Below are 14,916 nucleotides of genomic sequence, written 5' to 3' on the forward strand. Positions count from 1 at the left end.
GGCCAGAGTGGTCTTGAACTCCTGACTTCAAATGATCCACCTGCCTAGGCCTCACAAAGTGCTGAAATTACAGGCGTGAGCCACCACGCTCGGCTCGGTTGTATTGGATTTTAAATATTTGCATGTCGGCTAGGATCAAAGCATAGTAAGAACTACATGTTTTAGTTGGGGAAAAGGACATGTAAGCCAGTAAAAAAAATGTGGTTTATGTAGGAGATAGACAAAGTATAGAGGAAATATAGAAGCTAAAGCAACTACTGCTTATGCTGGGCTGAAAGGCTTTACAGAGGAGGCAGTGCCTGAGCATTGAATCGCTTCATCAAGCAGATAGTGGGGTCTCATTCCTCATGGGCAGAATATCATGTAAAGGCGCAGAGCTGCAAGAGCACAGTGTATTGTTGAGCCATACAATGTGAGGTATAGAGAGTGGTAGGGAACAGAGCTGAAAAGATAGCAGTGGCTAGATCGTGGTGGTTTTTGGATACTGTGTCAGGGAGCTAGGACTTCTTAGGTTAGCCATTGTTGAAGATTTTTAAGCAGTTTAGTTACATGGTCATATTTCTATTTTAGAAATTTTTTTGGCAGAGCTAGCAAGAACAGATTTCATGGGGCAGTATTTGACTAGTTAAGAGGTTATTGTAGTTTTCAAAAATTAAGATGTAGGCCTGAACTATGGTAGTGACAGAAGAAACAAAGTTGAGAAGTATGCAAAGTAAGAATGACACGAATAACCTCACTATATAGAAGTGTGGCACATAAAGGAGAAGACAGGATTAAAGCTGATCTCCCAAGTTCTGAGTTAGGTTGGGGGTGGCAAACTGCAACCTGTGAGCCACATGTAGCCCACTTCCTTTTTTTATGCCGATGAACCAAGAACGCTTTTTGCATTTTAAATGGTTGGGAAATAGAATAATACTTTGAGAAATGTAAAAATGTAAAAAAAAAGTCAAATCTCAGTATTCATAAAGTGTTTTTATATGCAGCTACATTCATTCACTCATTCATAATATGTTTATGACTGGCTTTCATGCTGCAGCGGCAGGCTTGAATAGTTGTACCAGAGTCTATATGGCCTATAAGGCCTAAAGTTTTTACTACCTGGCCCCTTGCAGAAAAAGTTTGCCTACTTGTGCTTGGCAGATGGTTGGTAGCACTAAAATAGGTAATACTGGAGAGAGACTAGATGTGAATGGAGAAGAGAACACTTTCAGTTTGTGTTTCCAATGCCTGTGGGGCCATCTACTGAGTAGAGCAACTCAGGATGCAGTAGGGTATGTAAATGTAGAAAAGTAGATTCAGAAGCCTTAAGCATGAAGGGTAGTAGAAGGCATGGGAGTAGATAACTCATCCAAGGGAAGTATTTTAATTGAAGCCCCAACCCTGAGAACAAGCAATATTCAGTAGAAGCAGTTCCCAAAGGATACTGCAAAGGAATATTTCAAGTGTAAGAAGAGAATTATCATGGGAGCTGATAGGAGATAATTTATTTTATTTATTGTGGCAAATTACATATAGCATGAAATTTACCATTTTAACAATTTTTAAGTGTGTAGTTGTGTGGTGGTAAGTACATTCACATTCTTATATAATCATCACCACTAGCCAAGTCCAGAACTCTTTCATCTTCTCCAAATGAAACTCTGTACGCATTATACACTAATTCCCCATTCCGCCTGCCTCCCCCTTTTCCCTCGTCCCTCTCCCATCCCCCATATCTTGACAATTACCCTTCTACTTTCTGTCTTTATGAATTTGACTACTCTGGGAATGTCATATAAGTGAAATTATACAATATTTATCTTTTTGTCACTGCCATATTTTACTTAGCATAATGGAGAGGAGAGAATTTTAAGAAAGGGGTAGAGATCAAAAGGATAAAATGCCAAAGAGTAGTCAAATAAGGATTAATGAATATTTGTAGAATATGGCATTTGGGACACTGGGGGATCTGAGTTAATCCTTTTGTGGAAGGAAAGAGATAAAAATCAGGTTGCAATTAATTGAGGAATGATTGGTAGAAAAGGAACTAAGAGTATTTTGTCAATATGTAAGGAAATGGATGTGGGATGCTGGGAATTATGGTGATGGGGAAGGGTTTTCTCTTCCTTACCTTCCCTTCTGTTCCTTCTTTTCCTTCCTTTCCTTCCCTTTCTTTCTTCCTTTTCTTTTTTTTCTTTTCTTCTTTCTTTCTCTGTTTCTCTCTCTTTCTCTCTTCCTTTCGTTCGTTTGTTTCTTTCCTTTTTCTTTCGACAGGGTCTTGCTCTGTTGCTGAGGCTCGAGTGAATGTGTGATCTTGGCTCACTGCAGCTTCGACCTCTGGGGCTCAAGCTATCCTCCCACCTCAGTCCCAGAGTAGCTGGAACTATAGGTGTGCGCCACCACACCTGGCTAATTTTTTTATTTTTTTCGTAGAGATGGAGTTTTGTAGAGATGAGGTTTCACCACGTTGCCCAGGCTGGTCTGGAATTCCTGGGTTCAAGTGATAATCCTGGGTTCAAGTGATCTGCCTGCCTCAGCCTCCCAAAGTGCTGGGATTACAGGTGTGAGCAGCTGCACCTGGCCGTTTATTTTTTAAGATGATAGAGACTTGATCATGCCTGTAGGCTCAGTAGGGTTGAAAATAGCTGAGGAATGGGAAAGGAGGAGTAAGTACATTGAAGAGCTGGTGTAGTGGAGTAAGAAAGCTAGAATAAGTTATTGGTGAGAGCGTTATATGTCAGACTTTAAATTTTTAGTGGTAAAGCATTCTGGGAATTACTCAATGATTGCATCTTTTCTGTTATGTTCATTGTTTGCCACAATTATTTTTTTCGTTTGTGTTTAATAAAGATGACCAGGATAAAAAGGTGGAAATTCTCATGGTACCATCAAAAAGGCAAGAAGCATTGCCCCTCCAAGAGACTAAACAAGAAAGTGGATCAGGGAAGAAGAAAGCTTCATCAAAGAAACAAAAGACAGAAAATGGTGAGATGTTTAGATATGTATTTTTATAATGCTAATTCTAGAGAAGTACACCAGCACAAGGACCCTGGAAATCTCACACGCTCTTTAGCTCCTAGTTTAATGTGTGCTAATAACAACTGTAATACTAATGCAGGTCTAAAATTATCTTTAGCCGTATGACTTTATAGCGCTTTGACAGATGGGCAGAGTGTACATTTGAGATGAAAAAGTTTATATACCATTTACAAAAGGCAAAGCATTTATAAATATTCTTAACTCAGTTTTGAAAAAAATAAATAGCATACAGACCATAGAAGAAAAACATTCTTGAAGTATTTGTACTTTTTAATTTCACTTAAAGATTATGCTTCAGGACATTAGCTAGATCTGGCATTAGCTTACATTTCCAATTAATTCCTAAACAGAACTCACGTGTATATGGCAAGCATCAAATTATAAGAGATGGAGCAATCTTATTTGTTCACAGTTTTCCAGGGAAAGCTTGGCTGTGAAATTTGTGAAGACTAATAAACAACTTAAAATTATGACATATCAATTAGGTATGAGAGAAATATTACCTGAATATATTTGTTAAAATTAAATGTTAAACAATTTTAAATAAAAGAACAGACATATATAAGTACAAAAGCTCTTTTTAAAAGGTAGGAATGAAAAGAGATTTTCATCTGGGTGTGGAAGTTTGTATCTCTAACCAGCAGACATTAGGCTTAATGTTCAAACGCTTCAAATTCTTCCCATTAAAATTAAGAACAAAATAAAGAGGCTTCCTTCTTCTACTTTTAATGTTATTTTGGAAGTTTTAGCAAGTGTAGATGTGCCGTGGAAATTAGAGGCATAACTATTCAGAAATGAGAAGCTATCTGCAAGGAGCACTGTGATTTTTGCACTTAGCAAGTACAAAGAACTTGATTAAAAATTATCAACTACAATAAGTTGGTAAAGTACCAACATAAATAAAAACTAATAGTTTTCCTTGAGCACTAATTAAGTGGAAATAATTCTTATATTAAAACAAAAATTAAATGAGACCTAAGGATGCGTAAAAAGTTTTTAGATACCATTAAAGGAGATATGCTATACACTTTTAGATGACTTAAATGATTTACTATAAAATAAGACTGTTGGCCGGGCGCGGTGGCTCACGCTTGTAATCCCAGCACTTTGGGAGGCTGAGGCAGGCGGATCACGAGGTCAGGAGATCGAGACCACGCTGAAACCCCGTCTCTACTAAAAATACAAAAAAATTAGCCGGGCGTGGTGGCGGGCGCCTGTAGTCCCAGCTACTCGGGAGGCTGAGGCAGGAGAATGGTGTGAACCCGGGAGGCGGAGCTTGCAGTGAGCCGAGATTGCGCCATTGCACTCCAGCCTGGGTGACAGAGAGAGACTCCGTCTCAAAAAAAAAAAAAAAAAAAAAAAAAATAAGACTGTTGAGCTGGCACAGCTTCATTAGAATGAGTGTTTTGACTTGTTAAATGATGAAATAGGAATTTAAAACCAATTTGAGCTACTATTAAAGGTTTCAAAATAACTGCATTTATCATTAAAGTATGCTTGCATGTCATTTACTCTGTTTTTTAAAAATTCTAATTACGATTTTGTTGAACTTAAATTGCAGTCTTCGTAGATGAACCCCTTATTCATGCAACTACTTATATTCCTTTGATGGATAATGCTGACTCAATTCCTGTGGTAGATAAGAGAGAGGTTATTGATTTGCTTAAACCTGACCAAGTAGAAGGGATCCAGAAATCTGGGACTAAAAAATTGAAGACTGAAACTGACAAAGGTAATATATGGGATTTATAGTCTTTTGTACTATAAAAACACATTTCTGAGTTCTGATGGAGTCATAGATTTCATTTTCTCATAGAAACAATGCATTTCAAAAGAATCAAATCCTTGTGGTAGAAGACTTATTGGTAGTCTTTTAGTCCAACCTCCTCAGTTTTATAGATCTGGAACTTGAATTTGACTTATTAAAGGTCCTACAGCTATTTTGCTATCTGATGATTATTTCCCAGCTACTACTGTCTCCTGTGATGTTTCTTGGCTAATTCATAACTGTTTTTTTTTTTTAATAGACTTTTTTATTTAAGAGTAGTTTTAGGTTCACAGCAAAATTCATTGGAAAGTTCAGAGTTTCCACATATCCCGTTTCCACATATGTATACAACTACCTTTTAAAACTTATAATTTAGCTGAAGTATTAAAAGCCCTAGGCTCCTTTGAGTCTGATGGGTGGCAGCTCTTTTTAAGAAGAGGTTGTTAATGCCTAATACGAGAACCTTGGGAAAATAAGGGTGGGTGGGTCAGGAGGTGCTTGATGCATGGATTTTTAAAATGTCAGGATGGTTTGCATATATTTGATCTTCATAGAATCAGATTTCCTTTTTATAATTACCTTAGAACTTATTTTCTCATGTGTGGAATTTGGCTTAATATCTCTCAGGATTATTTTGTTTTTCACAGTTTGTTGTCAGTGTGCAAGGATTATTAAAGTTCATTGAGATTATTGTGAATATAATAGTGCAGATTTTAGCACATACTAGACACCTAAGTGATTTTTTTTTAAAGTGAGGGTATAGTGGCATTTTAGTATTTTGCAGTTTGAGCAAACTTTTAGCTAATGTAATTATTCCATATTATAGATGATAAACCCTTTTTTTTCCTCTTGACTGGAGTATTTGTTTTATTTAACCTGAAGTATATATCTGTTTTCTTTTGGTTATTGACTTTCTGGGCCATGAATTCTTCATGCTTACCTTTGCTGAAGTTATTACTTGTGTTATTTAAATGCCAACTCTTTGTTTTTTTCAAATTAAGAAAATGCTGAAGTGAAGTTTAAAGATTTTCTTCTGTCCTTGAAGACTATGATGTTTTCTGAAGATGAGGCTCTTTGTGTTGTAGACCTGCTAAAGGAGAAGTCTGGTGTAATACAAGATGCTTTAAAGAAGGTAAGCGTGTTTTTTGATTATGGACATATTCATGACCAGTCATTAGAAGTTCACCAAACAAGACTTTAGCCAGAGCAATTAATATCTACTCCCATCCTTAACATCTCAGAACATACATCTGGAATGCCTTCAGAAATTACTTTATATATTGTATTAGTCCATTTTCATGTCGCTGATAAAGAGATACCCGAGACTGGGTAATTTATAAAGAAAAAGAGTTTAAATGGCTCACAGTTCTACGTGGCTGGGGAGGCCTCACAATCATAGTGGAAGGTGAAAGGCACATCTTACATGGTGGCAGGGAAGAGGGAATGAGAACCAAGCGAAAGGGGTTTCCTCTTATAAAACCATCCGTCCTTGTAAGGCTTATTTACTACCACAAGAACAATATGGGGGAAATCGCCCCCATGATTCAGTTATCTCCCACCAGGTCCGTCCCACAACACGTGGGAATTATGGGAGCTACAATTCAGGATGAGATTTGGGTGGGGACACAGCCAAACCATAACATTCCGCTCTGGACCCTCCCAAATCTCATGTCCTCACATTTCAAAACCAATCATGCCCTCCTGCTGGTCTCCCAAAGTCTTAACTAATTTCAGCATTAATTCGAAAGTCTACAGTCCAAAGTCTCATCCGAGACAAGGCAAGTCCCTTCCGCCTATGAGCCTGTAAAATCAGAAGCAACTTAGTTACCTCCTAGATACAATGGGGTATAGGCATTGGGTAAATACAGCCACTCCAAATGGGAGAAATTGGCCAAAATAAAAGGGCTACAGGCCCCATGTGAATCTGAAATCCAGTGGGGCAGTCAAATCTTGAAGCTCCAATATGATCTCCTTTGACTCCCATGTCTCACATCCAGGTCATGCTGATTCAAGAGGTGGGTTCCCATGGTCTTGGGCAGCTCCGCCCCTGTGGCTTTGCAGGGTACAGCCTCCTTTCTGGCTGCTTTCATGGGCTGGCATTGAGGGTCTGTGGCTTTTCCAGGCACACAGTACAAGCTGTCAGTGGCTCTACCATTCTGGGATCTGGAGGATGGTGGCCGCCTTCTCACAGCTCCACTGGGCAGTGCTTCAGTGGGGACTTTGTGTGTAGGTTTCAATCTCACATTTCCCTTCCGCACTACCCTAGGAGAGGTTCTCCATGAGGGCCCCACCCCTGTGGCAAACTTCTGCCTGGACATCCAGGTGTTTCCATACATCCTCTGAAATCTAGGCAGAGGTTTCCCAAAACTCAAGTCTTGACTTCTGTGCACCCACAGGTTCAACACTACGTTGAAGCTGCTAAGCCTTGGGGCTTGTACCCTCTGAAGACACGGCCCATGCTGTACCTTGGTTTCTTTTATCCATGCCTAGAGTGGCTAGGTTGCAGGACACCAAGTCCCTAGGCTACATACAGCAGGGGGGCCCTGGGCCCTGCCCAGGAAACCATTTTTGACATGCTCTGGAGACATTTTCTCCATTGTTTTGGTGATTTACATTTGGTTCCTCATTACTTATGCGAATTTCTGCAGCTGGCTTGAATTTCTCCTCAGAAAGTGGGTTTTTCTTTTCTATTGCATCATCAGGCTGCAAATTTTCCAAACTTTATTCTTGGTTTCCCTCTTAAAACTGAATGCTGTTAATAGCACCCAAGTCACCTCTTGAATGCTTTGCTTCTTAGAAATTTCTTCCGCCAGAGACCCTAAATCATCTCCCTCAAGTCTCCCTCAAATCTCTAGGACAGGTGCATAATGCCACCAGTCTCTTTGCTAAGACATAGCAAGAGTCGCCTTTACTCCAGTTCCCAACATGTTCCTCATCTCCATCTGAGATGATCTCATCCTGGATTTCATTGCCTGTATCATTATCAGCATTTTGGTCAAAGCTATTCAGCAAGTCTCTAGGAAGTTCCAAACTTTCCCACATCTTCCTTTCTTCTTCTGAGCCCTCCAAACTGTTCCAACTCCTCTGCCTGTTACCCAGTTCCAAAGTCGTGTCCACATTTTCGGGTATCTTTACAGCAGTTCCTCACTCCTGGTACCAATTTACTGTATTAGTCTATTTTCACGTTGCTGATAAAGACATACCTGAGACTGGTAATTTATAAAGAAAAAGAGGTTTAATGGACTCACAGTTTCATGTGGCTGGCCTCACAATCATGGTAGAAGGTGAAAGGCATGTCTTACATGGCAGCAGGGAAGAGGGAATGAAAACCAAATGAAAGGGATTTCCCCTTTTCAAACCCTCAGATCTTGTGAGACTTATTCACGACCAGGAGAACAGTATGAGGGAAACTGCCCTCATGATTCAATTATCTCCCACCAAGCCTCTCCCACAGCATGTGGGGATTATGGGAGCTACAATTCAAGATGAGATTTGGGTGGGTACACAGCCGAACCATATCATGTATTCACACTAATCAATTCACTTATTTAAAATGTCATCTGTTGTCATCTGATCCTTTGACAGAGTGAATTGCTTAAAATAAGTAAGATGATTTATATTACTTTTATTTATTTATTTATTTATTTTTGAGATGGAGTCTTGCTCTGTCGCCCAGGCTGGAGTGCAGTGGCGTGATCTTGGCTCACGGCAACCTCCACCTCCTGGGTTGAAGTGATTCTCCTGCCTCAGCCTCCAGAGTAGCTGGGATTACAGGCATGCACCACCATGCCCGGCCAATTTTTGTATTTTTAGTAGAGATGGGGTTTCACCATGTTAGCCGGGATGGTCTCGATCTCCTGACGTCGTGATCCGAGGCCCACCTTGGCCTCCCAAAGTGCTGGGATTACAGGCGTGAGCCACTGTGCCCGGCCAGATTTATATTACTTTTAAAGTCATTTGGCCCTTGGCTAAACTGTACCGTGCTTTGCTTTGACTAGAAGTGCTGAAGTCAAAGTCAGGTGATTTCTGGATTGCATGTATGAATGGTTTTTGTGACTGAAGATCACACCGTTCAAAGAACCTCAGTACTATTGTTGTGGGGGTGTGTGTGTGTTGTGTTTGTAATAGTACTCTTCTAAAAGAAATTATTTGAATGGCATAATCACTGCTATGGCTGATGTTTTAAAAAAATTGTAAAATAAAATCCCCAGGCAGCTAACATCTGTATTCTTATGGGTCATATTCACTATAATATCATATGTACTATGTGATACTGGGAAAGGTGACAAGTTTTCAAGGGTTACCTATGTAAAATAAAGTGACATGGTGTCTGCTATTCAATATTAGATGGTGCATTTAGCTGTCTTTATTCTAAAAACACACACATGCACACCTCTTTCCCCATAACCTGTCACCTACTTTCAAACCTTCAGTGGTTTAATTTTTTCTTATACTAGTCTAGACCATTACCCCTCACCTGATTACCTGCATTAGTCTCCAGATTGATGTTTCTGCTTTTCCTCTTAGTCCTCTAATTTTGTTTTTTTTCCCACATAACTGTAAAGTGACCTTTAAGAGATAAAATTAGGTTATATTACTGCTTTAAAAACCCTTTGGTGTTTTTCTCTTTTAAAACATAAATCCAGATTCCTTAACAGGTCTATGTCCTGCCTCTCTCTGCAGCCTCATCTAATGACATTTTTTCTTATTCCCTCACTAAATTTCACCCATACGGAGTCTTCTCTGGTTCTTCTATCATACCAGACTTTTTTTTCTGTCTGTCCTGTCTCGCCTTTCCTCCCAAACCCTCCCTTCCAATTTCTTTCTATGCCTAATTCCTCCTTCAAGTCTCCACTTAAATGTCATTTTCTCATATAAGGCTAACCTGAATTCACAGTCTAAATTGTTTGCCCTGCTGTTCTTTCTTACAACCGTCTGGATGTTTTTGCCATAGCATTTATCATAGCATTATAAGTCTGTCATACTTATGTTGACAGTGCATTTTACAAATCTATGGCAATTTTTTACAATGTAGTATACTTGTTAGACAGTTTCCATGTGATGCCAGCAATGGCCCAGAGTAAAAAGGTAATCAGTAAATACGATAAATGTGACTTTAAATACAAAGATAGATGCTTTGTTGCAAGGAACTTTCTTGATTATTTTTATTTTTATTTTTTTGAGACGGGGTCTGGCCCTGTCACCCAGGCTGGAGTGCAGTGGCGCAATCTCTGCTCACCGCAGCCTTCACCTCTCAGGCTTAAGCGATCCTCCCATCTCACCCTCCTGAGGAGCTGGGACCACAGGCAATGCCTGGCTAGTTTTTGTATTTTTTGTAGAGATGGGGTTTCAAGCTCCTGAGCTGAATCAGTCGTCCTGCCTTGGCCTCCCAAAGTGCTAGGATTACAGGTGTGAGCCACGGTGCCTAGCCTTGATATTGATTAAAGAATTTGTCTTTTGATTTATTTTATTGTAATTGAGTGAGCAAATACTTTAAAAAGTTGTTAGTTATATGTGGGGATTGGGAAAAGCTCCTAGCAGGGAAGAACCTTGCTGAAGTTACTGTGTTACTATATTGCTGTTTAGAGTTAATGCTTTTTAAGATTAAAAGTGATTGCTTTAAGTGTCTCTTCTAATAAAAGATGTTGCTGGTAGCTTATGGGGGCAAGAGTAATCATTTTATTGTCTGAGACAGCTTTCAACTCTAGAGTCTGGGTGATAAATCAGACTACCCTTCATCTATTTTAGGCAGGCCTTGGAAGAAGTTGGAAACTATTAAAGATAGCATGGAGCAAGTGTTTTGAAACTGTTCACATTTTTCCCCTTTTCCTTGGAGCCATTTGGTTTTAGATTAAAATCTTACTGTTATTGGTTTCTCATGGGGCGGTTCTGTTCTCTACTGAAGGAACTCTGCCTTTGTAGATCTCCTGTATCTGAGTAAGACTAGGTAAGTTGAATTTCTTTTTCCTGCCTTAGAACTGAGTTGGTCAGAGCTTTTCACAGATTGTTCAAAGTCCCAAAGGTAATTGAATCCTTGTGCCGAATAAAGACCACTTTAGAGCAAGGGGGAAGATAAATACAGGGCACTGGCATAGGATAGGATTTTTTGAGCAGTTGTATGTAGTGGCTAAAGAAGAGTCCATGGTGACTGCTTGTTTTCTTTCTTAACTGGATAGATTGTGGTGACAGTGATTGTTATGAACACTTTGTAGAGAGTAGAAGATTGAGAAATTTCAGAAAGCTGTTTTAGGCATCCCTTGTGCCATTTAAGTGGATATAGTCATTTTACAATGAACATATTTCTCTGGAGTAGAAGAAAGGCTACAATGGGAGTGATTGAGGAAGATAATCCACTATCAACAGTACATATGGTAGATGTATATTAGATCAGGGAGGATGTGAGAGGTGATAGAAGGCTCAAGAATGAACCCCAGGAAACACCAACAATTAAAGGGCAAGGAAAATCACCATGAAAGATACTGAAGGGGAGCAAAGTGGTGGGAGGAACACCAGGAGGTAGTGGAATCACAGAAACTTTGAGTTTGGGAAGTAGGGAGGTTGGGGGAATGATCAACAGTAACATGCTTTAGAGATGTCAAGGAAGATTAAGATTGTAAAACTGGGTTTGATATCCTTAGTAAAAGCAGTTTCATTGCAGTACAAGACTATAAATAAGTACCAAATGAATGGGAAAAGTGACAGCGAGTGTCCGCTACGAGTAAGCTTAGGTGGGAAGGGGAAGACAGCAAAAGCTAGAAGGGTTGGAGCAGGGATGTTATGTTGTGTGAGTGCACACATGCCATTGTATTTGAGTTATGAGGCACTTGAGAGTGTGGTTAAGATCCTGAGCTCTCGAGTCAGACTTCCCAAATTCAAATCTGGACTCTGGCACTTGCAGCTTTGTGGCCTTAGATAAGTTACTTAGCTTCAGTGACTCGATTTTCCCATGTCTAAAATGGGAATGATCAAGTTTTGAGAATTAAATGATAGTGCATGTTAGGTGCTTAGAGTCCCTAGCATATAATAACTGCTGAAAAATGTAAACTATTAATGTAATTATTAGTAAGAAAATGTTTAATTATTAATTTTTTATCATTGGCCTTTAAATATACTTGCTTCAGTTATATTTTAAACTTTAAATTATTAACAATTTGGGCCCCATGCTGTGTAGCAGGAGGAACTACTGTTATACCACTTAAATTTTTTTCCTAGCTTCTTTCTTCCACCACTCACAACTTTCATTAATAATAGTTTTTCTGTTTGTCAGATACTTGTAATATGTAACATCTCTTCTGTGATTATAATTTTCATGTTTTAGTTTTAATTTTATAGTTTAATGGTGGGTCCAGATCTCAATGTTAGTACTTTTGTCATAGCTTCTTTATTCATCTCTTGGTTAGCTGAAGTTGTTTTTCCTGGGATTTCTTCAAAAAATTTTCCAAATTTTGGCAAGTTAACATGCTTTTGTTGTTATTTATAGTCAAATAATAGTTTGGTGGGGTATAACATTCCAGAGTTTCGTTTTCTTTCCTTGAAACATTTTATGCATTTGTTGTTTCACTGTTCTCTTTATTCATATTGCTGGGTAGAGGTCTGACGCTAGCCTGCATTTTGCACCCTTTTCATATATTTTTGTTAAACTGCAGTCACACAATAAAACATTCTTTGAGTAATCAATCACATGTTTTATTATTTACTGGATTTTTTTCAGTGTCTGACCTACTCTACACACATCAAGGGATTCAGTTTCTTTGGCATTCAGTAATTGTACTATAATATGGCTTGACATTGACTGCTCTGTTAAACTTCCCTTGGATACAGTATGCCTTTTCAATCATTAGATTCAAGTTAGCTATTATTACTGGGAAGTTATATATAATGTTCTTGAAATAAGTAAAATAGTGGAGATCAGTTAAATACATGTGGGCTCTCCTCTGCCTACCTTCGTTGTCTTTCATATCTTTAACAACAACAACAAAAAAAACTCTAACACATAACCAAAGAAAACTTTATTTCTACTTTTTATTTATTTCTCTCCACCATGGACTCTGTGGCCCTTACTGTGTTTACAGCGGCATGTGCTTTTCTGTTTGCTGCTTCTAACTATAGTATATTTCTGGGATGGTGTTGCTTTTGCTTCCACTTTAGTTTTGCCAGCTCACGTTACATCTCATTTTGTGTTATCTTTTCTCTGAGCTCTTTTATTTTCCAGAGATGATTACTATATTAGATTTTTAACCACAATTTTTTCCTGCTGTGTGATAACCTTTTTCTGGTGATTTTTCTTCACTTGTTATTTGTGTTTTTCTTATTTTCATTTTTTTGGTATCTTGTATAGATCCTGTTTTGTTTTGTTTTATTTCATTTTATTTACTATTACTGTTCTTCCAATGAGGGGTGTTTTTCTTGGATCATCTTTGTGCTAGAGCTTGGTATTGTTGAAGAGTCAGGGATGGCTGGTGTTCTCCTTGGGGACTGTGTATGTAAAATGATTTTTTTAGCCTTTGCTGCTTTTCAGATAAGAGACTTAGGGCCTCCCTATAGAGAATCTTTTGACTGCCTCACTGGCTAGTTGCTCCCTTTGAGTGATGTTTTTCCTCTTGAGATGTGGGATTTTATCTGCGACTTTTTTTTTTTTTTCCTTCTTGAGACCTTCTTCACTTTCAATCTTTGCACTTGTTTGTTGTTTCCCGTGTCAAACTGGGGATGGCTGGTTTTACCTTTCAGGATGTGCCTGTTAATTTCAGAGAACTACACATATATGGCACCTCTGTAGCCATCGGTGTATTCTGACGGGGTCATAGAGCATCTGAATTTGATCTTTACTATATTTGGTGGTCTTTCCTCATATGCTTTGAGATTACAGGTTACTGTTTCATTCATAGCAGCTTACATTTTGGTTTCATATTCTCTCTTTTGATCTAGCAGGAGAAGGAGGAAATTACTGTCTTGACTCTGAGTTTAAAACTGGAATTCCCGTAATTCTTTGTAAAAGTCTGTTTCTTGGTTGACGTGTATCTAGTTGGAAATTTCAGGATATACAACATTAAAGAGATTTTTCTGAATATTTCGCTGATCGGTATTTGGCAGTTATTTTACTTTTTATGTAATACAGAACTCTGCATTGACCCAAGAACACTTGATGTTAGATACTTCATTTTCATAATTTTTTTTTAATCTTAGCACCTTTTATTTTTTATTTTATTTATTTATTTTTCTTATACTTTAAGTTCTGGGATACATGTGCAGAATGTGCAGGTTTGTTACATAGGTATACACATGACATGGTGGTTTGCTGCACCCATCAACCTGTCATCTACATTAGGTATTTCTCCTAATGCTATCCCTCCCCTATCCCCCCACCCCCCGACAGGCATGTTGCCCTTCCTGTGTCCATGTTCCCCTTCCTGTGTCCATGTTCCCCTTCCTGTGTCCATGTGTTCTCGTTCAACTCCCACTTAGAGTGAGACCATGCAGTGTTTGGTTTTCTGTTCTGGTGTTCGTTTGCTGAGAATGATGGTTTCTAGCTTCATCCATGTCCCTGCAAAGGACATGAACTCATCCTTTTTTATGGCTGCATAGTATTCCGTGGTGTATATGTGCCACATTTCATTTTCATAATTTTTATTAGCCCATGGTAACTATTACTAATTCTGCATTGCTTTCTCAATTGCAGTCAAGTAAGGGAGAATTGACTACGCTCGTACATCAGCTTCAAGAAAAGGACAAGTTACTTGCTGCTGTGAAGGAAGATGCTGCTGCTACAAAGGATCGGTGTAAGCAGTTAACCCAGGTGAAGACATTCTTATGTATGAGGGATATACTTCCCAAATCAGAAGCAACGGAAGATTTTAGAAATTGTCCATAATCAGTAGTTTAATTATTTGTAATTTATATCCAACAAAAGTAACTTTCCTTTAGAGTTTTGGGAGGGTAGATAGAGCTGTCTCTCTCTTTTGTGATATTATAGCCTATAGTTGAATAATTTAAAATAAGAGTACGTACAGATATCCTAACTTCAGAATAGCGAAAGCATTCTGTACAGAAGCATGGGAATTTGTTTTAATTGGATCTGACCTAGATCTGTTATCTATAGAAACACAGAATTTGATGTGATCTTGTTTAAGTCT

At 38.6% G+C, this 14,916-nt stretch overlaps 1 protein-coding gene across 7 annotated transcripts in view; it reads left to right on the top strand.

Moving 5' to 3' along the window:
* The window catches only part of KTN1 (kinectin 1), a 103,210-nt gene that overhangs the window by 31,498 nt on the left and 56,796 nt on the right, over window positions 1–14,916 (top strand). For all 7 annotated transcript variants that reach the window (XM_030810989.1, XM_030810997.1, XM_030811006.1 and 4 more), the window contains 4 exons: window positions 2,830–2,964; window positions 4,580–4,750; window positions 5,788–5,918; window positions 14,463–14,579. In XM_030810989.1, the coding sequence (XP_030666849.1) occupies window positions 2,830–2,964; window positions 4,580–4,750; window positions 5,788–5,918; window positions 14,463–14,579 (554 nt within the window). The remainder of the gene's footprint in view (window positions 1–2,829; window positions 2,965–4,579; window positions 4,751–5,787; window positions 5,919–14,462; window positions 14,580–14,916) is intronic.

This window comes from Nomascus leucogenys, chromosome 1a, assembly GCF_006542625.1.
Source record: "Nomascus leucogenys isolate Asia chromosome 1a, Asia_NLE_v1, whole genome shotgun sequence".
In the NCBI taxonomy this organism is placed as follows: Eukaryota; Metazoa; Chordata; class Mammalia; order Primates; family Hylobatidae; genus Nomascus; species Nomascus leucogenys.